This window comes from Canis lupus, chromosome 16 (assembly GCF_048164855.1).
Source record: "Canis lupus baileyi chromosome 16, mCanLup2.hap1, whole genome shotgun sequence".
NCBI classification, from domain to species: domain Eukaryota; kingdom Metazoa; phylum Chordata; class Mammalia; order Carnivora; family Canidae; genus Canis; species Canis lupus.
Genome location: NC_132853.1, coordinates 12,425,349 through 12,451,082, shown reverse-complemented (window position 1 = coordinate 12,451,082; position 25,734 = coordinate 12,425,349). Strand labels below are relative to the sequence as shown.

Here is a 25,734-nt window from a genome sequence, read left to right as displayed (position 1 = left end):
AGGAGGGAGTGTGTACAAACCTTGGGGCCTTGTAGAGGCTCCCAGGAGCTGAGAGGGGGCTGCTCAGTAGCAATGGGACCTGGAGACAGGCCACAAGGGGGCGTCCCAGAGCCAGTGCCCCTAGAGCTTGGCCATGGTCAGTCTCCCACCAGAGCCCCCCTCAAGGGGACTATGGGACACAGGAGACCCCCCAGGAGGAAGGAGGGTCATGTGAAATCTTGTTTCTCAAAACTCTTATCCCCCTGGGGCGGGGGTTGCAAAATGGAATTTTTTATTCTTTTATTTTTATTTTTAATTTATTCATGAGACACACACACAGAGAAAGAGAGAGAGAGAGAGGCAAAGACACAGGCAGAGGGAGAAGCAGGCCCCATGCAGGGAGCCTGATGCATTACTCCATCCCAGGACTCCAGGATCATGCCCTGGGCCGAAGGCAGGCACTCAACCACTGAGCCACCCAGGGATCCCCTCTTTCTTTTAAAGATTTATTTATTTATTGGGACAAGGGGTGGGTGTGCTGAGCACAGAGCCCAGTGTGGGGCTTGGTTCCCCCAACCCTGAGATCGTGACGTGAGCAAAACCCAGAGCCGGTGCTTAACAGACTGAGCCACGCACGTGCCCCAAAATGTTTTTCTAACTATTTCATCCTTTCTGCATTTATTAGCTGGCATTTTTTTTCAAATACCTTCAGTTTTAGAACTAGATCACTGTGGATTCATGAGTTTTTAAAAAATCAAAATATTGGGGATCCCTGGATGGCTCAGTGGTTTAGCGCCGCCTTCAGCGCAGCGCGTGATCCTGGAGTCCCGGGATCGAGTCCCACGACGGGCTCCCTGCATGGAGCCTGCTTCTCCCTCTGTCTGTCTCTGCCTCTCTTTGTGTCTCTCGTGAATAAATAAAATCTTTAAAAAAAAAAAAATCAAAATATTGTCATTTGCTGCTGTCATCTGATTTTTTTTTTTTTTTTTGTCGTGGGCAAATACATGTAATATTTACCATTTTAACCCCTTGAAAGGGTACGATTCTTTTTTTTTTTTTTTAAGATTTTATTTATTTATTCATGAGAGACACAGAGAGACAGAGACACAAAGCAGAGGGAGAAGTAGGCTCTATGCTGGGAGCCCGACGTGGGACTTGATCCCGGGACTCCAAGATGATGCTCTGGGCCGAAGACGGCGCTACACCGCTGGGCCACCCGGGCTGCCCAAAAGCGTATGATTCTGTCACCATCTTTTTTACACTCTAAATACTCAGGATTCGGCCAGTGGAAGTCCTCCGTGGTGGCTCTGGTGTCCCTTCGGCTCGTCCAGGACACTGTTTTGGAGACGCCCTCTCCGTTAGAATTCCCAAGCCTGCTTTGTACTCCCCACCCAGCATCTGGCCGGGCCGTCTTCTCGGAGCCTGGTTCCGGCGGGCACACTGGTATTCGGACTCCCCTCTGGCCTCGGGACAGGCTCATGGCTCCGTGGCTCTCAGCGACAGGGGCCAGCAAACACCCGTGCACATTCCCGCCACGAGGCCCCTCACCACCCCCCAGGAGTCCGGTCTCCTTGCAGAGCAGGTCATTAGAACATGGCCGGAAAGGGCCCGCAGCCCGGGGTCAGGGAAGGAGTGACGAACAATGCATGATGCTGGGCCCTGCAACTCCTGGGATGGCGGCCGGATCCCCCACCCCCACCCCGAGCCTCCAGGAAGGAAGAGAAGGGCCTGAGAGGAGGACAGCAGGCCCACAGCCCCCCACGGCTGCTCTGTGGACGCAGGGGGTGGCAGCAGGGAAGATTGTGGGGGCCCCCACAGGCCTCAGTCAGTTAAGGTTGGTGTCTGAGTTTCTGGTCCTGTTTAAAGACATCGACGACCAAATCATGATAGGAAGTTGAGACATGTCTGAGGACACCCTCGTGGCTTTCCTCAGGTTAGGGGCTCAGCCTTGGACAGACGCACACTGATGCGGTGTTGCTAGGGTGGCCATGCATTACTGCCACTCGCGCAGCTGAAAGCAACAGAAAATACCCCCATGTGGAGGCCAGAAGTCCAAGATCGAGGCTGGGGAGGGCTGGTCGCCACTGTGGTGGTGGCCCGGGCTTGGAGCAGCACCACCTGTCCTTGGCCTCCATCCACACATGGCATCCATGTGTGTCTGCATCCAAACTGCCTGCTTCCGGGGCAGCCCAGGTGGCTCAGGGGTTGAGCGTCTGCCTTTGGCTCAGGGCGTGACCCCGGGGTCCCGGGATCAAGTCCCACATCAGGTTCCCTGCAGGGAGCCTGCTTCTCCCTCTGCCTGTGTCTCTGCCTCTCTCTCTCTCTGGGTCTCTCATGAATAAATAAATAAAATCTTAAACAAACTGCCCGCTTCCAAGGACACAGTCATAGTGGGGCAGGGCCTGCCCTGATAACCCCATATCAGTAGGATGGCTTGTCAGGGCTCTGCCTGAGGCCCGGGCGGCGAGGACTTCACACGTGGATGGCAGGGGCACAACTCAGCCACATCACCCAACCCGAGACTAGAGACTCACCACCTGTGTCCTGTCCCAGGAAGTCACCGGGTCCCTCCTGCAGATGGGGCCATGCTGCCCAGGGGACAGCACGCATTCGTTGATATGTCCCCGGGCTGAGGGGGGCTTCTCACCCCCTCATTGAGTACAGAGCCACATCTTTACCCGCTGCAGCCCCGAACCAGGTCCTGTCCTAGTTTGTCTCTTGAAATAAGTGTGAAGTGAGACATGCTCCCATTCACTCTGTCAGTGTCGGTGTATTTCCTTTTCTCTGAGCTACCTGGTTGCTGGTCCATCTCCTGATCATACCTACAGATGCACGGGGCTATTTTTACACACACAGAAATACCCAGAGGACGGCTGGCAGGCATGCACAGGTGTGGAGGGGGCCCTGGGCCTTCCCTGGGGCTGGGGTGTATGCGCCCGGAGCAGCAGGTGAGTGGGCCAAGCCCCCACCCCATTGTGGAGGAGCAGCAGAGGCACTGGTGCCTAAGGGGGAGCCGGAGGGAGGAGGCAAAGGTACAGGCAGGTCCCCAGCTGTGTGGAGGGGCAGCGTAGGCTTTGGCAGGCCCCTCCCTCGGGGCACCCTCACCCAGGACTGTGAGCCACCAGACAGGCGGGACAGGTTAGGGGGTACCCACAACGTCCTCTAGAGGTTCCTTCCAGCCAACCGTGAGCAGGCTGACGCATGGGCTGGAGGTTGTAGCTCCTAAACCTTCTCATGGTGCTTCTGGGGAAGGTTAAGGTGGAGGAAGCCTGCCTGGGACCCCCTGGGAGGGTAGGGACGGCAGGGGGTGTGGCTGGCCAAGGAGGGGCACCTGGGCAGGCCAGCAGCACTCCTGGAATGTGGGCTGGTCCAGGGGCGGGGCTGACCCAGCTCAGTGATGGGAGGGGCCTCCCTGCCCAGGAGGTAGACAGATGGGGAAACCAAGGCCAGGGCTAGGGTGTTTGCTTCTCCTACTCACTCCTCAGCTTTTTGGGCTGGGGACCCCAGTGGACAGTGGGGTGTTCACTGCAGGGAGGGCCGTGGGCTCATGGCAGGACTGATCCTGATCCAGGGCAGCCCTGTGCCCAGGCTGGCTCCTTTCTCTCCCCACCTCTGAACCCCCAAAGCCCCCTGGGGCCGCAGCACCGGCAGCCCCCCAGTCACACCCCTGCGCTTGGACACAGGCCCCAGAGCCCCAACGGCTGGCCTGCCTGCAAGGGGGGATGACTCGGTGGGGCGGGCCCTGGGCTGGGGAGGGCGGAGCACCCCAGCTTTAAAGGGCTCCCCAGGCTCCCACCCCTGCCTCACTGCCTCCCACCGCGCTGCGCTCCTCACCATGGCAGAGACTGCCAAGCTCCAGCTGTTTGTCAAGGTACCACCGGGTGGGTGGGCAGGCGGGCAGGCGGCCCGGGGAGGAGCATGCTCAGTGGGGCTCGGCTTTCTGGGGCAGGCAGTGGGCCCCGGAGGCTGCGTGTGCACTGGATGCAGGTTGCCTGTGGAGGCTGAGGAAAGGGGCCAGGACTGGGCGAGGGCCTGGGGAGCCGCCCCGAAGGCCATGCGAGGGGAAGCCGGGGGCGAAGCCCCTCAGTGGGGAGGTGCTGATCAGCAGCTGGCAGCCGAGGCTCGTGTGAGGGTGGAGGTCAGCGCTGCAGGAGAGGGGGGCTGGGCCGGGTGACCCCCGTTGCTTGCATCACTGCCCGGGGCTGTGGATCCCTGTGCACCGGCTGCCAGCCCTGGCCTTCCCCCATCGTTGGGGTGTGGGGCAGTGAGTGTGCTGCCAGCCAGTGTCCAGTTGGCAGCATGAATCACTCAGAAAACAGTACTCGGCCCACCCTGCCCTCGTGACCAGCCTGGAGGGCCTGGAGACCGGGAGGCTGGCCTCTGCCCAGGTGCTGGAGATAAGGGTCCCCAGGGGCCATGTCCCTGGGCCCCCCCACCAGGGACCCAGTCAAGGGCTCTCACCCATCACTTGTTGAGGGCGTGGCCGACCAAGCTCCAGGCACAGAGCGGGGGTAGGCAGGGTCCTCTCTGGCAAAATTCTTAGGTCTGCTCTCTGCCCTGGCACCCTCTGCCCCGGCCCCCTCCACCCTACCCGCCCAGGCCAGCGAGGACGGTGAGAGCGTGGGACACTGCCCTTCTTGCCAGCGGCTCTTCATGCTCCTGTTGCTCAAGGGTGTGCCCTTCACCCTCACCACGGTGGACACTCGCAGGTGAGCCCCCTGCCCCCAGGGGACCATGGCTGGGCCTCTGGCCCTCCTGAGCAGCAGCTTCCCCACCTGCCTATGCCCACAGGTCCCTGGATGTGCTCAAGGACTTTGCACCCGGCTCGCAGTTGCCTATCCTTCTCTACGATGGCGACGCCAAAACGGACACATTGCAGATCGAAGAGTTTCTGGAGGAGACACTGGGGCCACCTGAGTGCGTGGCGGCAGGGGCGAATATGGGTTCCCTGTAGGAGCCCTAGAGAAATGCTGAGGGTGCGGCGGGGAAGGGGGCGCGACACCAGGGTCTGACCGGAGCTTCCCTGGCTCCCCGCAGATTCCCCAGCCTGGCACCTCGGTACAGGGAGTCCACCACAGCGGGCAACGACGTCTTTCACAGGTTCTCCGCGTTCATCAAGAACCCAGTGCCCGCTCAGGACAATGGTGAGGAGGGTCTCGAGCCGTGGGGTGGGAGGGGGACATTGGCCTGGCCCGGCCCTCACAGTGCCCCACCCCACCCCCGCAGCTCTGTACCAGCTGCTGCTGCGCGCCCTCACCAGACTGGACGGCTACCTGCGCAGGCCCCTTGAACACGAGCTGGCACAGGAGCCACAGCTTCAGGAGTCACGCCGCCGCTTCCTGGACGGCGACCAGCTCACGCTGGCCGACTGCAGCCTGCTGCCCAAGCTGTACATCATGGATGTGAGTGCCACACGCGGGACAGGGGTGGGGGGTGCTTCCTACAAGGCCCTGACCTTGCGCCCCTTGCCGGCAGACGGTATGTACACACTTCCGCCAAGTGCCCATACCCGCTGAGCTGTGCGGCGTCCGCCGCTACCTGGAGAGCGCGCTGCAGGTGAAGGAGTTCAAGTACACGTGCCCATGCAGTGCTGAGATCCTGGCGGCCTACCGGATGGCCGTACACCCCCGCTATCCCCTCCCCACTGCTGACCGCCACCCTGTCTGCTTTTCTACAGCCCCATAAAGGCATGTCTGCCCCAACGAGTGTGTCCTAACCTTCGAGGGCCCAGAGGGCCCTGGATTTGTCACCCCCAAACCGCTGCCAGGCAATGCACAGCTCCACGTGACAGCCCAGAATGACAGGGGCAGAGAACCCAGTGGGTGGTTCCACCTACCTCCCCTACTCACCCTGTCAGGGGTGGTAGGGACTGGATCGGGCTCCCAAACCAGTCAGGCCGGGGTGGGGCAGCAGGATGGCCAAGGAGGGTGGGGAGCAGAGCCCAGCCTGGGCACCTAGGAGCTCCTGGCCAGGGGGTGGGGCCAGCCCACATTCCTCAGCCCTGCCCAGGGAGCAAGCCACCCTCCAAAGCCTATAGGATCTAGTGTGTATGCAGTGTGGGATGTCCGTGGCTGTGCCTGGTCGGGTGGGGTCTGGGAGAGTGAAGTGTGTGCCTGGAGCTGTTGGCAATAGAGTTCCAGCCTCAAGGAGCCCTGCCCCGCCTTCCAGTCCCCCGGCTGCTGTGCTCACCAGGCAGGGGCAGCGGGGTGAGTCTGGAGACCTGGGGGCCTCCTCCACCCGGAGCTTGGAGGCTGCTGCATCTGCTCATGCCCTGAAGCCCCGGGCTAGAGCACACACCCAGGGGGGATCCCTGACCCCTGTCCCCCAGCCACCCCCAGAGCGGGGCTCATTCCTCCATCTGAGGAAGCATTTATTTCATAGAGAAGGGGTTTGAGAAGCAGGTGCGCTCCCACCCTGCAGTAGGAGGAGCAGGTGGAGATCGTCGGGTCTCAGAGCTGTCCCCACTTGCAGGCAGGTATCTGGCAAGGTCACACTCTGCTGCATCTTCAGGGGCTTTCAAAGTCTACACCAGCGGCTGGTTTCTTACTGGGAGAGAAGAGGAGGTGACACTGTGGTGTTATGGGGCCAGCAACAGCCATCCAGGTCTTGACCCTGGGCACAGGAGGGAGGAGCAGGGAGGGAGTACCTCTTGAAGCCAGGGTTGATGAGGGACTCGCCTGGACACCGCCTCCTGACCCCAAGTCCAGGGCCAACTCTCTGAGGATCCGGGTCTGAGGGAAACAGGACGGGAGGGAGTTCCTGAGTCTGGTGCATTCCAGGGTCAAAATCCCAATCCTGGAGTTTGAATCTTGTTCTGGGGTCATTGAGGTGCAGAGGGAAGAGCACAGCCCCAACCATACTTGCAAGTGACAGGCCTTACCTGGTAGGAAGAGCTGGGGCCCCACCTGACAAGGGCTCTTTCTGGGGCTGGCAGCTGTCACCTCCACAGCTGAAGAACAAAGCCAAGAGTGGAGGCATGCACAGGGGGACCCCGATAAAGATTCAGGGCACCCCCTCCTCACCCCACCTGCCAGCTGCCTCTTCAAGATGCACACTTGCTCTGCCAGGCTCAGTGTCAGTGCCTGCAGCCTGGAGGCTGCCTCTGGGCCCGGCACCCTGGAGAGGTTGAGATCCACTGCCGAGGGCCCCCCTGGAAGGGTCAGGGATGCTTTGTCCTCCTGCAGGGTGAAAGTCACAGCTTGCTGCTCGCAGGCTGCCCTAGGAAAGGAGGGGTGCTGAGTGCTGTGTCCAGACCCACTTGCTCCACTCCCACCCTTTCCCTCTGCCCAGGGGCTCACCTGAACCGGGGAGTGATATCCTCAGCCGCACTCAAGCCGAAACGGGCTTTCTATAGAGCACAGGGGCTGGTCACCAGCTACCCTAGACCCTGGAACCCAAAGCTGCCTGACCAGTCTTAGAGGACTGCCGCCACAGAGCTGGGGCAAGGGTGTCCAGACCCCCTCCCCGCCCCCGGGGAACCTCAGACCGCCCCCCCCCCCCCGATCCCACTGCTGGTCCGCACGGCAGGTATGGGGAGCTGGGGGCTTCCAGGCCCGCCCAGGAGCCCCGCTACCCACGAGGGCCGCCAGGCTGTCCGCCGTGAAGCAGGTGCTCCAAAGCTCCGCGGCGTCCGTCACACTGTGGGGGGAGGGGCCGTCAGGGGGAACCGCCCGCTCCTCGGTCTGAGCCCCAAGCACCCTGCGCACCTCGCACTCACTAGACGTTGAAGCCGCCGGGGCCTCCGTCCTCGCGTCCCTCCCCCTCGCAATAGCACACGAAGCGCGGAGGCCCGGGGCCTGGCGGCAGCGTGCAGAGAGCCGACGACAGCGGCGGCAGCACCATGGCACCGCAGCGAGCCGACCGCCACCCGCCCGGGGAGCACCGCTGTGGGCCCAGGGCGCCTGCGCGGGAAGCCGGCTCCGGAACAGGAGGCGGCAGGAGGCGGGGCCTGCCCGAGCGGTGCCCACAGGGCCTGCGCGGGGCGGAGCTTACGGCCTCGGCCCGACCCGGCCGGGAGGACCCTGGAGCCCCGCGGGACTGGCGGGGCGCTGCGGACCAAGCGAGGGGCACGGGGCGGGGCTACCTGGGCGGGGCTACCTGGGCGGGGCTCGGTCTGGGGGCGGGGCCTACGCGTCTGGGCGGGGCTACGGGAGGGGCGGGGCCTGATCACCTGGGGCGGGGGCACATGGGCGGGGCTCGGCCTGGAGAGGGGCCTGAGCGCCTGGGGCGGGGTTCCTGGGCGGGGCTCGGTCTGGGGCGGGGTCTGAGAGCCTGGGGCGGGGTCACCCGGCAGGCCTGCCCGAGTGCTATCCCCACCCAGAGTGGAGGCTCCTGCATGCCTGGCACCTAACCCCACTCCGAATCCGGGCTTCCTTCCTTTCCCTCCTGGCCCCTGCGGTCCTGGCGACTTCCTCCGCTCTCCCCACCCCCGCCCCGGCTCTCACCCTCCCCGAGATACACAGTTTCCAAAGGCCAAGCCGTCACAGGTCGCAATGCACAGGCGAAGGAAGCAAGGCGCTCCGTGCAGAAGGCTGCCCACAGTGTTTGCCTGACTCCCCTTCTGTGCCTCCTGGAGTCCGAGGCATCGGGCACAGCTTCCCTAGCGGACAGGGCTTGTGAGATCTAATGGGAGGGTCACATACTAAACACAGGCAACATGAAAACTGTCAGGTAGTGCCCCAGCCCTGTGAGCTGGGGACCTGGTGGGGTGGGGTGGGTGTGCGTGCCAGGAGAGGGGAGGATGGGGATCCTGGGCACAGGGAGCGGCCCTGCAAGTAGAGTCCACCGTGGGTAAGCATAGTGCTGCTCCCGGCTGGACAGAGGGCATTGGCGGGGAGGGTGGGGTTGTGGAGGGCCGCTCTGGGGGTCTGTAGGCTATGCCGGTGTGTCTCCCATGGACCCCTGGTTGACAACCTCAGGCTCCTGCTTCAGGACCTTCAAGTGACCTCTCTGCCTGGTACACCCACTCCCCAGACTTACGTGGTGCCATCAGATGTTCACTCAAGAGGAGGCCTGTCACCTTAAATTAAACTGCAACAGTCTGCCCAATGTCTCATGTCCTCTCTCCTGCTTTATGGACTTGTCTTCCAGACTTGTCACTATATAATGTACATTCTGGTTTGCTCACTGTGGCAGTGGCCTCCATGAAGGCACCAACCATTCTACCTCCCATGTCCATACGTTTATGCACCTGCCCTCCCCTCCAACTGAAGGCCTTGAGTAATTTGCTTCCAGAAGTGATGGGCTGTCCCTTCTTTCTCCTTCTTGAATTGCTCACCAGCCCTGTGGACACATCTGGACAGGCAATGGCTAGCGAGGAAGCTGGCGAGGAAACTGGCAAGCAGAACCCTCCCAGCGGGGCCTTCTGAGGAGCACCTGCCCTGGCCATGGGCATGGCTGCAGCCTCGTGAGAAGTCTTTTGCTGAAGGCCCCAGAACACCCAGGACCAGACTCCTGACCCTCAGAAACTGGGGAGATAATTTAGGGGTAATTTGTTACTCAGCTGTAGGTGACTAATACATTTATTTATCCTGTTTATTGCCCATTTCTCCCAGTGGTCCACAGGGCAGGACTTTATGTCTGTTTTACTTGCCATTGCATCTTCAATGCTCAGACACTGCTTGGTGCAGAGATAGTCAACAATACTGGGGGTGAACAAATACAGAACGGGGAGCTGCAGGAGGATTCAAGCAGGGGTGGGGCAGGGAGTGGTACAACTGATTTCTGTGTATAAAGCCCGTCCAGTGCCATGAGGAGAGGCCACTGAGGGCTGCAGGGTTGGAGGCTGGGGGTGCAGGGAGATTAGCAGAGGGCAGCTGAGTCCCTCAGGGCAGAGCTCTTGGATGCTGGGCCAAGGATCTGAGTGCAGGTAGGCCGGGTGGGGGTGGGGAATCATAGCGGAGCCCTACAGGTGGGGAGTGCAGAAACGCTCTTCCCCTGGAGGACTGGGCTGGGGCAGGTTTGGAGAGGGGCCCCTCTTGCTGTATGATGGAGAAGATGGAGGCTGCTATGGACGCAGACTCCTTGGAGGACCATGTCAAGAGCGTGAGTGTGGAGTCCCCAGCCCCTAGGACGGCTTTCAACCTTAAGTCCTCCAGGCCCAGTGCTTGGCGCCTAGGACAATGTTTCCAGAAGAATGAGGCAGGCCCAACGATGACCCGTCAATGTCAGCTTGTGTGGAAAAAGGGTTTTGGCAGGTGTGGGTAAGGACCTTGATGGGAGATTCTCCAATCAACCAGAGAGGGGCCCAAGCAGGGTTCCAAGCCCGGGCTCTGGGCCAGGGTGAGGGGGATACAGGGGAGTGCGGGCTAGCCTCCGGCCTTGCAAAGGACATGGAGGAGGACCGGCTCCAGAGGTCCGCAGAGGGGTTGTGGAGGCCCAAGGAGGGAGCACACAGGGCAGTACCTGCACAGATTTCAGAGGAGCAGAGGGAGCTAGTGTAGCAGGGAGCCGGGATAGGAACCCCCCAGGGGAGCGGGGCCGGGGTGTTCAGGAGTCACGACTTGTTTAGCAGGGCTGAAGGGAAGAGAGTAAGTGGTAGATCAAAGGAGGGCTGATCAGGGAGGGACTTTGGCCTTTCCCATTGGTGAGATGGAATGCCTGGGCATGGCTGGGAGCTGAGCAGGGAATGAGCTGATCCCACACTCCGAATTCCCCAGCAGGCATCTGGGGAGAGAACTGGCTGAGGGAGCTGGTGAGGAGAGTGGGGTGCAGGAGGCGATGAGCCCTGGGTGCATCTGCAGGTGCCTGGAGGGGACAGCCCTCCTGGGGTCCAGAGGGGCCCTTTTGGGCTGCCCCACCCCAGAGAGGAGCCTCCCTCTGAGGAAGGGTGTCCAGAAGGCATGGCGGGCCACCTGCACATCCCCACTGCAGAGCCTTCCCAGAGGACGTGGGAGGGCAGGGAACCCAGAGCCTGGTGAGAGTGGAGACACCGGTGGCACCCTTCACCCTATCTTCTCCTGGTCCATGTGGGAGCCAAAGGGCAACTAATCCACGCGGAGTTTATTTACCACTGGGAGCTCTGACAGTATCTCTCAGCAGGTGCCTCTCCAGGTGGGCAGACAGCAGCTCACCCAAGTGTTGGCAGGAAAGGTGGGTGGGTGAGCTCACAGGTCACATGTGAGAGGGGGCCTTCCCACACACTTGTCCCCACCCCCAGAGATTCAATTCCAGGCTGCTGTCAGGCTGGGGGCAGTGGAGAGACCGGGGCAGCTCCTTGCCCTGGACGGGTCTACAGACGGGCCAGAGACTGGGTACCCAGGAGTCAGGTGCAGGGGTGGAAGGGCTGTTTGGGACTCCAGGTGTCAGGGGCTCTTTCCCTCTGTGACCTCCCAGCCCAGAAGGAGCCCAGTCAAGACAGGAAACCTGGCAGGATGGGACTGTGGGTTTGTTTTGTTTTTTTTTTTTTTTTTTTTTTTGAAGAATCTTGAGCCACCTTTATTTTTTAAAGATTGTATTTATTTGAAAGACAGAGAGAGAGAGAGAGAGAGCGCACAAGCGGGAGGAGGGGCAGAGGCAGCGGGAGAAGCAAACTCCTCACTGAGCAGGGAGCCCAACTCGGGGACTCAATCCCAGGACCCTGGGATCATGACCTGGACTGAAGGCAGACACTTCATCACCTGAGTCCCCCAGGGGCCCCAGGGCTGTGTTTTTAATTAAAAACATCTAACCAACTGAAAAAGCAGAATGTGTAACGAACCATAGCTCCGATAGAACAATTATCTTACATGTTTCCATCCAGCATTATTTTTTTTTAATTTTTTTAAAATTTTTTTATTTATTTATGATAGTCACAGAGAGAGAGAGAGAGGCAGAGACATAGGCAGAGGGAGAAGCAGGCTCCATGCACCGGGAGCCCGATGTGGGATTCGATCCCGGGACTCCAGGATCGCACCCTGGGCCAAAGGCAGGCGCTAAACCGCTGCGCCACCCAGGGATCCCTCCAGCATTATTTTTTTCTGAACTATTCACATTACCCCGAGGTCATGCCATTTTACCCTCAAATTCTGCAGGACGAAGTGTCTTCAGAGAAGAGTGACATTACCCAACATAGACTCAATGTTGGGACAGCATTTTGCACACACTCGTTTTCTCTGGCTCCAGGTGAGAAGTGAACTGCAGGCACTTTGGGGCCAGAGGTCAGGGGAGAAGAAGGGGGACAGAAGTAGCCCAGATACCTGCCCCGTGCTGTGATTTGGGAGGACCCCAGAGGCCCAGGAGGTCCAATGTGGGCAGCTGGCTAGGCCTGGGCTGCCGCACATGGGTGACATCCCCCTGGCGGGTGCCCTGGTATGCGGGGCAGGGCAGGGGAAGTGGGGCAAGGAAGCTTCTGTGATTGCCCCTGTCTGTCTGGAAAGCTGCCTCTGTCAGAGCAGAGCCTGCCCCCCGCCCCAGCCCCCACCCCCTATTGAAGCATCTGCCCTGGTGCACACAGCCAGGGGTCCCACTCTGGGCCTGGAGCCATCAACCACCGTGGAGGGTGAAGAAATACACAGCTGTGGCTTTAGATTATTTATTGTGCAGGGGCAGGGGTGGCAGAGAGAAGTGGTGGCTCTTTGAGGAAGGCCCAGTAGGCAGAGCAGACTGCCACCGCTGGCACTCCCGGGCCGGATCCTTCCTTGTGGACAAGAGGGCAGGTAGAGGGGGGTGAGTGCCGTGTTCCTGCCCCTCTTGCCCTCGTGGGGCCAGCCCCAGGGCCACACCTTGCTCTTCCTCCCTGCTTCCTGTGTCCCGGCTCCATTCGGGGGTACCACTGTCACCTGCTCCCAGGATCAGAACCCCACTGTGCAGCCTTCTGGCCAAGAGGGGCCCCTGGGGGTCAGCGGGGCACTAGGCCCCGTATGGTCTGGGGAGCGGGACTCCAAGTACTTACCTAGGAGAAGGCACCAGCACACTGGTCTGTGGGAGAGAGTGGGGCCTGAGGAGCCATCCTGGGCCCCCTTCCCCAGGGGGGCGTCTCCTAGCCCCCCTGAATAAGCAAGCCTCCCTGTCTGCCATCCCCTCCTGGGGGGCCACTGGCCAGGGCACAGTCCTGCCCTCTGACCCAGATAGGCCAGGCTGCCTCTGGCACTCCTGTCCCGAATCCCAGCCGTGTGGGGTCTCCTGTGGCCCTGAGCCAGCACGGGGGCGGCACTCACCTGACTGGGGCAGCAGGGTGCCCTGGCTGGGGTTCAAGCCGACTTGGGGTGCCAGCTGCTGCATCTTCTGGGCACCTTCGGGTATCAGCTCTGGGGTGCGGGCTGAGGGCAGGGAGCATTGGTGAGCAGGGCGGCAGGGTTTGGAGGAGGATGACAGGGTGGGAGGGGTCCAGCGCCCTCTACCACAGACACAGGGGAGAGGGGTCCCAAGGACACACTGCAGGATGGTGGTTTCACCCGCCACTTAGACTCAGAACTTGCTGGAATGTGCAGAGCAGCCTTGGGGCAGGGCCCCCGGAGGAGAGGCTGTGCCTGGTGACCAGCATGGGGCAGGGGTGCCCGAGCGCAGCACACCTAAGAGCTGCAGCCAGACGTTCCTCGTGCCCTTGGCCTCAGTCTCCAAGTAGAGTACAGCGAACCGTCTGTAGTCGGTGGCCACCACGCGGATGTCAGCCTGCTGCATGGCTGGAAGGCGGGAGCCAGTGAGCCTGTGGCCCAGGCTGGCCCCCCACCTGCTCAGGAGCCCTCCCTGCCCCCCCCCAGTCCCCTCCGCCGCACCCCTGTTTGTGAACTGTCCATCCACAGCACCCTTGGTCAATGTTGTGTCCATCTTCTGGCACCTGCCGTCGGGCCTGGAGAGGAGGGGCCACAACAACCTGAGCCTCCCAAAGACACTGCCCGAGTACGTCGCATAGGGCCACCACTTAGGCACCACTGACCACACGGGGTGGGCTGATGCTCGGGCTGCCCCCGAGGCCCTGTGCCCTCCTCACGGTGGTGCTTAGAGGTGAGCTAACCCTCTTGGGGTGGGGAGAGGGGGCAGGGGCTAACTACTGGCTCAAGGACACAGCAGGAGATGTGGGGTGTCCCCTGCAGACTCCCACACACAGACACAGGAACACAATGCCTCTGTGGCCAGAACCCTGACTCCACGAGGGCCTGGGTCTGACACCCCTGTGCACCAGGGATGCCTGGGGCTCTTGGTGGCTCACCTCTGGTGTCACACTGGCCAGGCATAAGGCCCGATCTGAGGTGGGGCTCAGGGGGTCACTTACGTAGGGTTCGCAAACTTGAGGGCCAGGTCACCGCTGGCTGAGGCAGTCACCGAGACCATGGACATCTTCAGCTCGTCCTTGGAGCTCAGGAAGCCCTGGTCATCTGAGGCCACCCCGACCACATACCAGGTGCCCTGGAACTACAGGGAGGGGGCAGGGGGAGCTGGGGCACAGGCCTTGTGTCCACATCTACCCTGAATCCCTGACTCAGCGTGGTGGTAGGTGGCTGTGACTTGTCTGGATCTGAGGCCTGGGAGAGTGGTGGCAGTGTGAGCCACGCCACAGACCAGGCAGAGGGGCCTGCTGTCCTCCCAGCCTACCTGCAGCTGATGGGGTGGATGGGTGGGGCCCTCCCCTTCTCCTCTGTCCCCCCGATTTGAGCTGAGCTTGGACTGGAGCATGTGGGCATCTCTCGCCCTCTGGCCTCTCTGGGGATAACGCAGGCCCCAGGGGCCTGGATAGAGTAGCAAATCAAGGTGGTCATCCAGGAGGAAGAGGGGATGTGTCCCGCCTGAGGGTGCCTGAGCCCACCTGAGTGGCATCAAAGTCAGCCTGGATGGGGACTTGGGCCTGGCTTAGCGACGCCCTGAGTAGGGTGAAGACCCAGCCGGTCAGCAGCACCTGCAGCATCGTGGAGGGTGGTTCTTAGCTGGAGAGCTGGGGTTGCCTCTCCTGCACAGCCTTTATGACCCCTGAATGCCCCGGGGCGGCTGGCTGCCGGCCCAGGACCGAGTCCACTGCGATTAGGTTCGGGTAGGGTTGTGCCCTACGGTGCACTGGCCCAGCTCCTTTGCCAAGCCCGCCCATCCCCGGGGTGTTTCCTCCTGGGCAGACAGCGAGATACCTCAGATCCCTCTACGAGGGGCAGAACTTCTGGCAGGCTTTCTGGGATGTCTGCCCCGGTTCTCTTCTCCAGGAAGGCTGCCAAGCAGCTCCCCCTGACCTCTGAGCCTCACAACCCCGGGCGCCTCTATAGGGCCCAGCTTAAGTTTGGCTGGGTTTGGGGCCTGGTGGGCAGGATGCAGTCGATGCTGCACTCTGGGAGCCAGGAGGGCTTCGGGTAGGGCCTGGAATCTGGTGCCTTGGCAGGAGACGGGGAGCAGGGCTGCTGGGTGGGGACCGTGCTCCCGGGCAAAGGGTGGCTTTGGTGCCAGGGGTCTGGGGAACGGCCGGGAGAGAGAATGTGGAGGCCAGAGGCATGCCACAGCCGCAGGAGACGTGAGGGTGACCCGTCCTCTGCCCACTCGGTCCATTCCAGTGACGGGGTAGCACATGGACAATGTAGCCTTCCTCTTTGTCCCTGGGACCCTTGACCATCTTTGTCCTCCATGGCCCCGACCTCCACCCAGCCTGAGTATACAAATCCCACACCTTTCAAAAACCCAGTGGGTGCAAAGCTCCCCTGGGCCTCAGGCCTCTCTGGACCCGGAGTGAGAGGACAGGTCACGGGCGCCTACCTAGAGATGAGGAGAGGCCTGGGCCCCAGCCCAGGACCAGCTGACTAGAGGGGGTGTTGCAAGGTCGGAGCCCAGTGCATTGGGTGAGGGCTGTGATGGCACTTCCGCTCCGCCCACTGTCTGACTTCAGACCCGCCCCACTGGAAGCACACGTCAGCGGGCCCTTGCCCACCCCTCAGGCACATCGCGAAGAGCCTCAGAAATTTTCCAGCGAGGAAGGGGAAACAGGCCCAAAGTGAGTGGGGGTGTGGTCAGGTCCCCAGGGAGCAACCCAGAGCCAGGGCCCAGGCAGTGAGGAGCGCAGGACAGACGGGCCAGAGCTGGACAGTTGATTTGCTTCCGGAGTTTATTCTCAGAGCCAGGAGAAAGCCTGAGGGGGCAAGGGTGGGGGCAGGGAGGCACCAGGGCCAGGGTCCTGGGGGTCTCAGAGGAAAGAGCAGAGCAGTGCAGGACGGCCAGGTCCTGGGGCGGCGGTCACCTGGCAGAGAGTGCAGGACCAGTGAGTGGGGCAGGCCACACTGCCCTCCCGGCCCCAGGGTCCCCAGATTCCTCACGGCTCCAGGCCACAGGGGAGTGAACCCCTCCAAAATCCTCCCTTCCCATCAACCCCACCCGCCTCCAGCTCCTCTTGCTCCCAGGAATCTCATAAACCCCAGTGGAGCCCCAACCCTGGGAAGCCCCATGTGCCTGGGCCCACCCTTGCATCATGGGGTGGGGGTGGGCAGGTGCGGGTGGGGACTGCTGGCTGAAGCCAGCCCACAGCCCACCACACTCACCTACTTGTTCTCCTCCATGCATTTATCTGCCAAGAAAGAGTCCCATGGGCCCTAGTCAGCGCCCCAGTCCTGGCCTCCTTCCTACCTAGGCTACCTGCCCCCTCCCTGCAGCCCCAGAAATTGGGTCTAATCGAGTCCCCCCAACACTGCTGATCCATCACACTTCATCACTCTCTCCCCTCCTCTGCACAAAGAGGGGGTTCTGTCCCCATCTGAGCCCCAAGCAGGCCTTAGGGAAGGCCCGTGCACCCCACCCCAGACTGCCTGGTGAAACTGGGGAGGCAGGTGGGGGTGTTCCTTCTTGTACTCCACCCAGGGGTTGCAGGCCAAGGTTACAGGGTGAGGACAGACTGCCCTGCTCCGGAGGCCACAGTGTGCCAGTCAGTGGGCAGTGGGCGGTCTGGCCGGATGAACTGCACCCCTTGGCTCCCCCCAAATCAGGAGACTGTCTGCCTCAAATCTGACCTTAATCCCTCCCCATCAGATTAGCAGCACCCCCCTCACCAGTCTGTGGCAGGAAGACAATGGCATCCTCTGTGAAGCCCTGGGTCTTGGCAAAGGTGCTGAATTTCTCCTTTATCTCGGCCTTTGGGGTCTGGGTGCGGCCTGGTGCGGGAAGGAGAAGCCACTGGTCTCAGCTGGGGGAGTTCTCCACTGCCCCCGCCTCCGCAGCTTGGGGCGCCCCCCCCCATCCCAGACAGCCATCTGTGAGGCCAGACTGTGAGGCCCTGGCGTGGGGGGTGCGTACTGTAGAGAGTGGCCATGTGGAAGTCCTGGCCGAGGCCTTTGCTGCCTGCGGTGTAGAGAAGCGCGTACTCCTCGTAGTTGGTGGCTACCACCCACACGTCGTGGGTACTGCCCCAGTCTGGGAATGCAGGACAGAATCCTGGTTGGGGACCCTGCGCCCAAACCTCCGGCCCACCTCTGCATGGGAGGAGGTGTTCTCTCCCTGGGCAGGCTGTGGGAAGGAGCCAGGGAGGCCCCCCCCACTGGGGAAGCCCCCAGCTTCCTGCCCCCACAGCCCCTGCACTCTGCAGGGTCCAGTGTCCTCAAACCAGAAGTCCTGGTCCTGGGGGCGTGGCAGACACACAGGATCTAGGGGCTTCTCGGAAACTAGGGGCTCCTGGTGCAGCCACAAACCCCTCAGCCAGAACTGGGAAGAGGAAAGATTCCCTAGTGGGAAGCCATTCCCAAGGAAGGGGGTAAATGGTGGAGTGGGGTGGGAAGAGGCCCTTGGCCTGGCCCCGGGGTGGAAAACTGGGCAGAGGAGTGGGGGGCTGGGGGCTGCCCCTGTGCACTGAGCCTGGGGACATACCACCATGGGGGGGGGCAGGGAGAGGCCTGGACGTTGCTGCAAAGAGGATCCAGCGCCCCAAGGGAGGGTTCGTGGTCCCCCAGCCCTGAGCCTGGGGCAGCTCCAGGCACACCCGGGACTAGCTGGCCTTGGTGGAGTGGCCGCCAGCCTGCCCCACGTACTGCTGGGCCCAGGGCTGGACCCAGGGGTCCCTGGAGGTGACCCCACTCACGGGGACTCGTGTAGCTGTAGCAGCCCGGGGTTCCCGCCGGCCGTAGGAGCAGGGTTCGAGTCTCACACTGGTCTTTCCTGTGGGCGGGTCACCAAAGGGGCCGGGGTCAGGGGCCGGGCCGGGGGCGGGGAGCTCGGGGCCCCAGAAGCCCGGCCCACAGTCCCACCTGAGGAAGGTGGAGGTGAGGTTGAGGCCTCCGTCTGCGGTCGGGGCCACCACTGACATACACATGGACAGCACGTTCTTCTTCTCCCGGAACCAGCTCGAGTTGGAGGCGAGGCCCGAGGTGAACCAGCGCCCCAGGAACTGCGGCCAACGGACCCCGCCCGGGTCGGCCAGGACCCTCCCGGGAGGGCCTGGGTAGGGGGCGCTCCTGCTCCCGCCCCGAGCCAGGCTCCTCTCCCGCCCCGCGCCTCTTGCCGCGCCCCCGCCCTGCCCCTCCTGCCCCCGGCAGGGCCCGCCCCCGCCCCGCGCCCTGGAGGACCGTCACGCCCCACGCTCACCCCCACCGCCCACCCCTGCGCGCCGGCCCCGCTGGTTCGGTGGCGGGAACGGGCGGCAGAGGGCGCCCGGACCGTCCCTACAGGGGCGGAGGGTGCTTGGCCCCCCCACCCCCCGGCGGTGGGCGGCGCCTGAAAAGCTCGGGGTGGGGCGCGGGGGGGAGGGGCGCGGCCCTGCGCGTACCGATCCTGGGGGCCTCCCGGTCGCCCATCCCCATCGCGCACTCGCGCACTGGCTGTCCTGGGACTCAGGTGTGGAATGTGTCCCTGATTATCTCTGGGCGTCGTGGGCTTGGACGACAACCGTGTTTGGGTGACGGAGGCGGGGGTGCGGCCCGCGTGTCCGCACGTGCCTTGTGCGCGCCCACGGACACAGGTGCTGCCCTGCCTCGGTCGGGGTTCAGTGGCCCTGCTCCGGGGGGGGCATTGCTGAGGGACCAGGGAGGGTGAAGTTCTCCCGCGCCTCCTCCTCCAGCTCAGCTCTCCTCTTCCCAGGTCGGTTGGCCACAGAAAGCAACCCCTCCCCCGACAGGGCACTGTGCCTCGGGCGGGACTGGGCCCCGGAGCCCCTCACCTTATCCTGTTGGAAGTTGGGCTGCAGGGACACCTGGGCCTGGGCCGACGTCTGCAGGGCTCCAAGCACCCCCAGCAGGACCAGCCCCAGCCACAGCGTGCAGAGAGCACCCATTGTCCTGGAGCTGAGTGTGTGACCAGGGCGCGAGGCCAGCAGTGCAGGCAGAGTGAGGGAGGCCAGCAGGAGGAGCAGAGGCTGCTGGAGAGACCCCTATTTATGGGCCTGACTTGGCCTCCACCCAAGGCCCAAGGACAGCCCACTGGAGGCTCGTGATGCTGGGGGAGGACAGCCCGGTGGAGCCCAGCTGCAGCCTCGCCCCCCACAGGGCTGCTTATGTAAGAGGCTCTGACGGGCATCCGCCCGGGCCCTGCCACCTGGGCCGAGAGAGGGCAGGGGTCAGGCCCAGGGTCCTGCAGCTGGTCCTCTCTCCCGTCCCAAAGGCTCATCCCAGCAGCCCTGGGGAGTGGGGGGAGCGTATGCCTCCATGCTGCCTGGCCTGGGACCTCTGGTCACTTCTTACCTGGGTTTGGGACCATACACACAAGCCCTACCATCAATCTCTCCCTGAGCTGTGACCCTGGGAGGGGACAGGCCCTATTTGCACTGTATGAGTTTGGTCCTGAAAGGCCTGGATGGTGACGGCAGAGTCGGGCCCAGGTAACTAAGGTAACTAGATCTGCCCCGGGAGTGGGGCCCAAGCCAGGCGTGTGGGGCACAGCTTCCCCCACAATCAACTGCAGGGGCTCTGGAGCTGGTGCCCCCTGGGTACCCTCCCCACCCTGGGGCCCCCAGCCTTGGGCACAGGCCCACCATCTGTGTGGTTCCAGCTATGCTGGTCCTGCCCACAGTCTGGACTCAGGCTGTTACCTGAGTCAGAACCACTCACACCACATGTCCCTGCCAGCTGGGACCTCGGGGCCTCGGGGCCTTGGGGCCCCATCTTCCAAGGAGGACTGCCTCCCCCTCCCCTGGCCTCACTGGGCAGACCAGCTGTCTCTGAGGTCCTGGGCCCCACTTAGATCTCACAGATGCACCTGTCCCTGGCTTCAACCCGAGGTCATCCTGGGATGGCAGGGCCTCCACACGGGGCTGCGTGGGGTCCCTGGCTCTGAGGCAGGAGGCGAGGAGTCTGGCCTCTGACCCTGAGAGGGGGACACAGAAGAGGAACAAGTTCCCGTGTAGGGTGCAGACACAGAGGTGCTCTAGCTGTGGTTGGGGGGTCAGGGGGCACTCATCTGCAAGATGCAGGCCCAGCCCACACAGGGGGTGCAGGTTCCTGTCCCACCCAGAAGCTAGGTTCCTGGCAGCCCTGGTCTCTGGCTGTTCAGAGATGACCTAGGGGGAGGCATGAGGCCCTCTCAGTTCCCTGAATGGGACCAGCTTGGGCACTGTCACTCGCCTTGTGAGGGCAGGTATTAGGCCACGGGTCCTGGTGAGGTCAGGACATCTGCACCCCCACCCCTGGTGAGGCCCTTGCCATGCGGCCATCGAGGGTCGCCAAGGTGTCCTGGTGGCATGGCCCGGCCTCCCCTTCTGAGGCTGGAATCTCAACAATCCTGGGAAAGCAGGTGCGGCAGTGCAGTGGGAGGGCTTGCAAGCGGGCTGCCAGGAGGGACTGTGCGACTTTGGGTATGGAGTTGGCCTCTTATTGCCTTGGCACTGTTGCTCCGCGGTCTGACATCGGGGCCCTCCCCAGTGGCCAGGGGAGCTCCATCAGCAGGGCAGCCTGGGGGCATCGGGGCCTGTGGTGCCACAGGGAGGGTCTCCTGCTTCTTTGTGGTGCTGGGGGTAGAAGGTGGCTCTTGGCTTCCAGGGCGGAGGCCAGTGTAAGGGGGTGAGATGGGCAGAGACAGGAGATACCCAGGAGGGAGATGAGGTAAGGGCGAGGCAGGAGGGTGACCCAGGGTGGTGGGACCCTGAAGATACGGGCCCGAATAGCTCTGACCTGGGCAGGCTGGGCTAACCTGCCAGGAGGGGCACCTGCGGCCTGACCCCCAGGAGTCCCCAGACCCTGGTGGGACAAGGTCCTCAAAAGGACAGAGCAGCTTTTGGGAGCCCCCATGTCTGGCCCTCAGACCCAGCACCAGGGACCATGCCCCTCCTCCTCCATGTCCCTAGTGGGCAGCAGAAGGCCGGATGTCTCTGTGTCCCTCCTCCCCTGGGGCCGTCAGAATGGGTAGGGAGGGTGATGTGGCTGTGGATGAGGTCCAGGGGCGCGGGGAAGACGGCACTGCTCTGTGGTTTGGGACCCCCTCGCTTGGTCCCCCTGTGGTCATTCTGCTGTGGAGCACAGGCCTGACCCCAGCCCCTTCTCGTGGGCGGCCCCGGGTTCCTGAGGGTGGGGTGACTCCTGCAGAGGTGCCGTCAAGTGCCCATGGCCCCCACGCAGCACCTGAGCCTTCCCGGGGGGAAGGAGCCCCTGCCCTGTGGGTATATTGCACATGCTCCTCCCAGAGCACCTGCTGGGCTGGAAACGGGATGAGGGTCCTCACACCAGACACTGAGCTCATTGCCTGGGACCCCGAAAGGGTGGCGGGTGACAAGAGATGGGCGACCCCTCAGGCAAGGTGGGGGCCACGAGTCCCATGCCTCCGGGCCTGCCCGTGGTCACAGGAGCCCCTCATAAGGTGGCCCTGGCCGGCCTGCGGCTCTGGGCCCCCGGGACGCTGCCAGACCCTGCCCCATGGGGGGCCCTCCCTGCACTGCCCTCCCTCCTCCCCCGCCCCACCCCGCGGTATCTGACAACCTCTCTCAGTGCCGTGCCCAGCACCTATCCTCTGACCACGAGCCCCACGGCCACTGGCCATCCCATTCCTGCTGCAGTGCTGAGACTCTGCCAGCATGGTCACTGCCCTGTGGGTCACCAGGAGCTCTGGCTGTGGCAGCCACACTGGTGGTTGAGGGAGCAGCTCCCTCTGACCATGGTGACCCAGTTTGGCAGGACAGGTGGCCCTCCTGAACCTCAGCTTCCCCATCTCTGCAGAGGGAGTGAGGATGCTCCCACCTTGTAGGCCCTGGGAATCAGGAGAGCATGACCCCCTAGCTCTAGGGATAATCCGCTCCCAGGAGCGTCTCTGTGCCCAAGGTGGGGGCTTCCTTCGGCCTCTGGGCAGAGCTGGGCCCCTCTGTCCCTCTGCTCCAGGCGCCCTGAGGCCCTCCAATGGGTGCCCCCAGGCCCTTACCCATCCTTCCTTCAGGGGGACCCTGAGCAGAGGTGGGGCAGGTAGGGGCCTGGCCTGGCTCAGCCAGAAGGTCTGAGGCCCAATTTTGGGGCTCAGGAAATGGGTGTCCCAGGATTCTGCAGGTGTACAAGGAGACACTGAGCAGTGACTCATCCTCTATGGGGTCCAGGTCGGATCTGACTGCTGCGGGCTCCCTGTGGGATGTCAGCCCCTTTTCTCCACCCCCTTGGACTGCACAATGGTGGCTGGAGAGGTGGGAGGGGGCGTCCTGGAGCTGTCCCTCCCTCCTTCCCTCCCTCCTTCCTGCGGTCACAGGACGCCCCTGCCCTCCCTCCCCCGCACTGTCTGAGCTGGGCCTGTGTGGTCAGCAGCCCTGAGCTGGGCCCAGTCCTCCCTCCCCTAAGGGGCCTCTGCTCAGCTAATGTGAGGATGGGGGATGGGGGTGTGGACGTGCGGGATGGATGCTGGCTGTGGGGGCCCCTCCTGGCACCCGCTGAAAGCAGACACGCCCAGTCTGGCCAACCCACACTGCTCCATGGCTCTCAGAGGGACAGAGTGGGGGGCAGCTGGCAGCGTGTTCCTGACCCCCGAGGGCGGGACACGGAGCCTGTGCCAGGACCTTGCGCAGGGAGAGACCCCCGGGGACTGACCTGGGTGTCCTCCACCTCAGGTCAGGCCCTGCCTTCCACTAGGCCTAGGGGGCAAAGACCCACGCCAGCGACTTAGCTGCCCAGCTCCTGGGCCTGTGGCCGGGCGTGGGGGATCGATGGGCACGTGCCCAAGGATGGAGGAGGCGGGAAGGCCTCTGGACCCCAGTGGCTCTGGGCCACACACCTGTAAGGTGTTGGCCTCACCTTTGAGCAACCGTCGAGGCTTTTGCCCTACCTCTGGCCTCCCAGTCAGGTATGGTGTCCCCCACAGATGGTGGCTCTCCAGGGCTGACCTGAGGCAGACAGTGTCCTCCAGCCTCAGGGGGCTCATGTGCTCCCTCACCCTCTGCTTGGCAGTCAGCTCCCTCCAGTCTGAGGGAGGGGGCTTGGAGGGGCTTGGAGGGGTCCCTGAGCTGGTGGGCAGGGGCAGCCCCACTGGACCCCACCCTACCCCTTCAACCCCTGCTCCGGGGTGCCCTCGACCCCAAGATGCTCCCCCATGGAAGGTGTTGAAGACTCTGGCTGGTGGGCCCCCTGAGTAAGCAGGGATGAGGCAGTGCCCTCAGCCCATGAGAAGCTGCTCGTCCCTGCTCAGCCTTCCCCAGCCTGAGTCAGTGCATCTCTGGGGGGCGGGATGGGGGGGGGGCGCCTTTACCGGTTGCCAGGAGCCAGCACCGGCCAGAGTTGGGGCAGTGTGGTTGATGTCTGGGGTGGGGCACTGGGACCCAATGGGGCGGGAGCTAGGTCTGCAGCCTAACAGTAGCAGGGCAGGTGTAGCAGGGGCAACCAGTTCAGCAGCCTCCCCAGACCAGCCCGACCCCCAGGGCCACCCTGGGAAAGACAGCAGCCAGGGTGCCCGGTGTCAACACAGAGAGGACAGGGCCAGGACCCATGCGGGCCGGGGAGGTGTCTGTGGGCCCCAGGGTGGATCTTCTGCGGGAACACTCGAGTCCCGAGGCCTCATTAAATGGAAGAGCAGCTCTCCAGTGGAGCACCCGGGTGGGGCTGTGCCCCCAGGATGAGGCCTGGGGGGGCCCAAAGATGGTCTGGGAAAGCTGAGGCCACTCCTGGCCAGCAGGAAGCCGGGGCTAGGGCCACCTCTGCAAGGGCAGAGGGCCTGAAGCCGCTTTGCTCCGGGCTGGGGTCGGCAGGCCATGGAGGAGACAGGCCTGCCCCCTCCACCATGCTCCACGCCTGCCGCCTCCCAGAGCCGTGACACTCAGCATTGGGGTGACTAGGGCAGATGGTCACCCTTCCAGAAGGGTTCAGCCAGGCGGTGAGTGGTGGGGGTATGCTTTGGCCTGTTGGAGGGCCAGGGGGGGAGAGGTCTCCAGGCAGCTGGACCCCATGTGCCCTGGGGCATCACCAGATGGGCCCTTTTGGGCCCCCAGAGGCTGCCCTGGACATCCTTCCTTCTCCTAAGAGGCCGAGGGACTCTCGTTTTGTGCAGAGGGACTCCAGCGCAGTCTCCTGATTTTGGAAGTTTTCTCGGCTCTGTGACCTGGCTGTGTAGGGCTGACCCAGGTGGCTGCAGGACCTCCTGCTCCTGAGGCCTGGGCCCTGTGTCCCTGGCCTTTGGCTTAAGCCGGCCCCTGACAGGGGTGCTGCCGCCTTTCCCTGGGGACCCAAGGTGACTGAGCAGGGCCAGCAATGGGGTGGGCACCGAGCAGGGCTGGGAGTGCTCCAGGCCCTGTGGGGCTGGGCCACAGGCACCTTGGTTGCAGGCCCCCATCTTGGTGCCCCAGGAAGCACTCGGCGGTTCCTGCATGCTCCTGTCTCCAGGCTCCTGGCCGGGTCCTGTGGACACCATCTGGATGGTATGCGGGAAGGTGGCTTGGTTGGCCCCCCAGCCCGGGGCGAGGGCCACGGAGGGTTAAGTGAGGACATTGGCAAGGACATCCCGCTCCTGCCCGGGGCTAGAACGGGGGTGTTTTGGGAGCCACCCACGGCCTGGCCTGTGGCCGTTGCCCAGCCTGTGGGTCATCTGGTGGTCATGCTGGCTCCTCCTGGCACTGAGTGTTTATTTCTAACAGGGGAGGCGGTGGGGACAGATGTGCCTCAGGGGACAGGGCACAACGAGGCCTTGATAGGCAGTGGGAACGGTCCAGTCTGACAGCCGCTGGTCCTGGAGCCACTGTGTCCACTATTTTCCCAGGTCCCCCCAAGCCCAGCGCCACACGAGCCCAGAATTCCAGAAGGAGCCAGGCCGTTGCTGGGGATGACCCCCCCCCTTGCGTGCACCTGCCCCCCCCGGATGATGCACCCGGCCTCCAGGTGTCCCTGCCAGAGGTCTTGACCTTGCAGACTCCTGTCCTACCCTGGGACCAGCTGGGCTCCCTCTGGGCGGGGGCAGGCCTAGGATGGTGACCTGCTGTCATGGAGGCCACCTTGGGAGGGACAGCAGTGGGTCCAGGGGACCCAGGTCGGGCTTGCTCTGGGAGCACAGAGACAGGACACTGGGGGACCCCCAGCCACCAGGCTGGTGAGTCTGGAGGGGCCAGGGAGTTAGGAGGCTGGGAATGGCCGCTTTCTTGGCTGGGTGGGAGCAGGAAAGGAGCATGTGTGGGAGGCAGTGGGGCTGGGCCTGCCCTACTGGTGCCCTAGGGGTAGCTGTCCCCTCCTGGGCCTGGAGCCAGAACAGCCAGGTCACGGGTGGTGACAGAATCGAGACAGGGAGGGGCTGACTGTGCCCAGGGGTCACGGAGCTGTGGTGGGGAGGGGGCGCCCAGGGGAGGCTGTCACAGGGGTCAGAGGCCAGGCAGGTGTGCCCACTTCCAGACAGACACTCGGCCTTCCCTGTTTGAGAACACTGGTCACAGGGCCCAGCCCTCCTTGAGGCCCCGAGATAGCTGTGCCTGGGACTTTGCCTGGCCATGGGGGATGGAGGTTCGGCCCCAGA

At 63.2% G+C, this 25,734-nt stretch overlaps 4 protein-coding genes and 1 long non-coding RNA gene across 13 annotated transcripts; 1 reads left to right on the top strand and 4 right to left on the bottom strand.

Annotated features, from left to right (window-relative positions):
• Positions 1-1,826: 1,826 nt before the first annotated feature.
• On the bottom strand, positions 1,827-2,652 carry LOC140606021 (uncharacterized). The gene is made up of 2 exons (XR_012008493.1): positions 2,514-2,652; positions 1,827-1,990 (listed from the first exon to the last, which is right to left on the bottom strand). It is a non-coding gene; the product is annotated as an uncharacterized lncRNA (long non-coding RNA).
• A 756-nt stretch (positions 2,653-3,408) lies between these two features.
• Positions 3,409-5,681, top strand: CLIC3 (chloride intracellular channel 3). Its single transcript, XM_072778800.1, has 6 exons — positions 3,409-3,850; positions 4,579-4,688; positions 4,771-4,896; positions 5,017-5,123; positions 5,206-5,381; positions 5,455-5,681. Exons 1-6 carry the CDS (start codon positions 3,815-3,817, stop codon positions 5,662-5,664), a joined length of 765 nt encoding a protein of 254 aa, XP_072634901.1. The 5' UTR covers positions 3,409-3,814; the 3' UTR covers positions 5,665-5,681.
• Positions 5,682-6,332: 651 nt separating this feature from the next.
• PAXX (PAXX non-homologous end joining factor) lies at positions 6,333-7,905 on the bottom strand. Its single transcript, XM_072778801.1, has 7 exons — positions 7,697-7,905; positions 7,557-7,617; positions 7,278-7,327; positions 7,007-7,197; positions 6,860-6,928; positions 6,626-6,710; positions 6,333-6,525 (listed from the first exon to the last, which is right to left on the bottom strand). The coding sequence occupies exons 1-7, from the start codon at positions 7,819-7,821 to the stop codon at positions 6,486-6,488; spliced, it is 621 nt and encodes a 206-aa protein (XP_072634902.1). The 5' UTR covers positions 7,822-7,905; the 3' UTR covers positions 6,333-6,485.
• A 4,293-nt stretch (positions 7,906-12,198) lies between these two features.
• Positions 12,199-15,704, bottom strand: LCNL1 (lipocalin like 1). 9 transcript variants are annotated; one of them, XM_072778826.1, is made up of 7 exons: positions 15,628-15,704; positions 14,702-14,791; positions 14,171-14,310; positions 13,674-13,747; positions 13,470-13,580; positions 12,851-13,217; positions 12,199-12,591 (listed from the first exon to the last, which is right to left on the bottom strand). In XM_072778826.1, the coding sequence occupies exons 3-7, from the start codon at positions 14,233-14,235 to the stop codon at positions 12,345-12,347; spliced, it is 864 nt and encodes a 287-aa protein (XP_072634927.1). In that variant the 5' UTR covers positions 14,236-14,310; positions 14,702-14,791; positions 15,628-15,704; the 3' UTR covers positions 12,199-12,344. The 9 variants fall into 9 exon arrangements, with proteins under 9 accessions (XP_072634927.1, XP_072634928.1, XP_072634925.1 ...); XM_072778827.1 differs by having other exon boundaries at positions 15,542-15,665; XM_072778830.1 differs by lacking the exon at positions 15,628-15,704 and having other exon boundaries at positions 12,477-12,595; positions 12,851-12,876; positions 13,116-13,217; positions 14,702-14,935.
• A 251-nt stretch (positions 15,705-15,955) lies between these two features.
• On the bottom strand, positions 15,956-19,226 carry PTGDS (prostaglandin D2 synthase). The gene is made up of 7 exons (XM_072778833.1): positions 19,004-19,226; positions 18,096-18,235; positions 17,930-18,006; positions 17,152-17,268; positions 16,908-17,009; positions 16,404-16,429; positions 15,956-16,105 (listed from the first exon to the last, which is right to left on the bottom strand). The coding sequence occupies exons 1-6, from the start codon at positions 19,115-19,117 to the stop codon at positions 16,404-16,406; spliced, it is 576 nt and encodes a 191-aa protein (XP_072634934.1). The 5' UTR covers positions 19,118-19,226; the 3' UTR covers positions 15,956-16,105.
• Between the last annotated feature and the right edge of the window lie 6,508 nt (positions 19,227-25,734).

What these genes read in the sequence shown, in the direction of transcription:
- PTGDS (XM_072778833.1), bottom strand. Translation starts at nt 19,117, where the DNA reads ATGGGTGCTCTCTGCACGCTGTGGCTGGGGCTGGTCCTGCTGGGGGTG. An exon ending in CCACATGGCCACTCTCTACA is followed by an intron (nt 17,010 to 17,151) that starts GTACGCACCCCC and finishes TTCCCGCACCAG; the next exon opens with GCCGCACCCAGACCCCAAAG. An exon ending in TGTCTTCCTGCCACAGACTG is followed by an intron (nt 16,430 to 16,907) that starts GTGAGGGGGGTG and finishes CTTTCTTGGCAG; the next exon opens with ATAAATGCATGGAGGAGAAC.
- PAXX (XM_072778801.1), bottom strand. Translation starts at nt 7,821, where the DNA reads ATGGTGCTGCCGCCGCTGTCGTCGGCTCTCTGCACGCTGCCGCCAGGC. An exon ending in CGGACAGCCTGGCGGCCCTC is followed by an intron (nt 7,328 to 7,556) that starts GTGGGTAGCGGG and finishes TGTGCTCTATAG; the next exon opens with AAAGCCCGTTTCGGCTTGAG. An exon ending in GATATCACTCCCCGGTTCAG is followed by an intron (nt 7,198 to 7,277) that starts GTGAGCCCCTGG and finishes CTCCTTTCCTAG; the next exon opens with GGCAGCCTGCGAGCAGCAAG.
- CLIC3 (XM_072778800.1), top strand. Translation starts at nt 3,815, where the DNA reads ATGGCAGAGACTGCCAAGCTCCAGCTGTTTGTCAAG. An exon ending in ACCACGGTGGACACTCGCAG is followed by an intron (nt 4,689 to 4,770) that starts GTGAGCCCCCTG and finishes CTATGCCCACAG; the next exon opens with GTCCCTGGATGTGCTCAAGG. An exon ending in GAGACACTGGGGCCACCTGA is followed by an intron (nt 4,897 to 5,016) that starts GTGCGTGGCGGC and finishes GGCTCCCCGCAG; the next exon opens with ATTCCCCAGCCTGGCACCTC.
- LCNL1 (XM_072778824.1), bottom strand. Translation starts at nt 14,800, where the DNA reads ATGCTGCAGGTGCTGCTGACCGGCTGGGTCTTCACCCTACTCAGGGCG. An exon ending in CTGACTTTGATGCCACTCAG is followed by an intron (nt 14,311 to 14,701) that starts GTGGGCTCAGGC and finishes CCCTCCCTGTAG; the next exon opens with TTCCAGGGCACCTGGTATGT. An exon ending in GTGCTGGTGCCTTCTCCTAG is followed by an intron (nt 12,592 to 12,850) that starts GTAAGTACTTGG and finishes TCCACAAGGAAG; the next exon opens with GATCCGGCCCGGGAGTGCCA.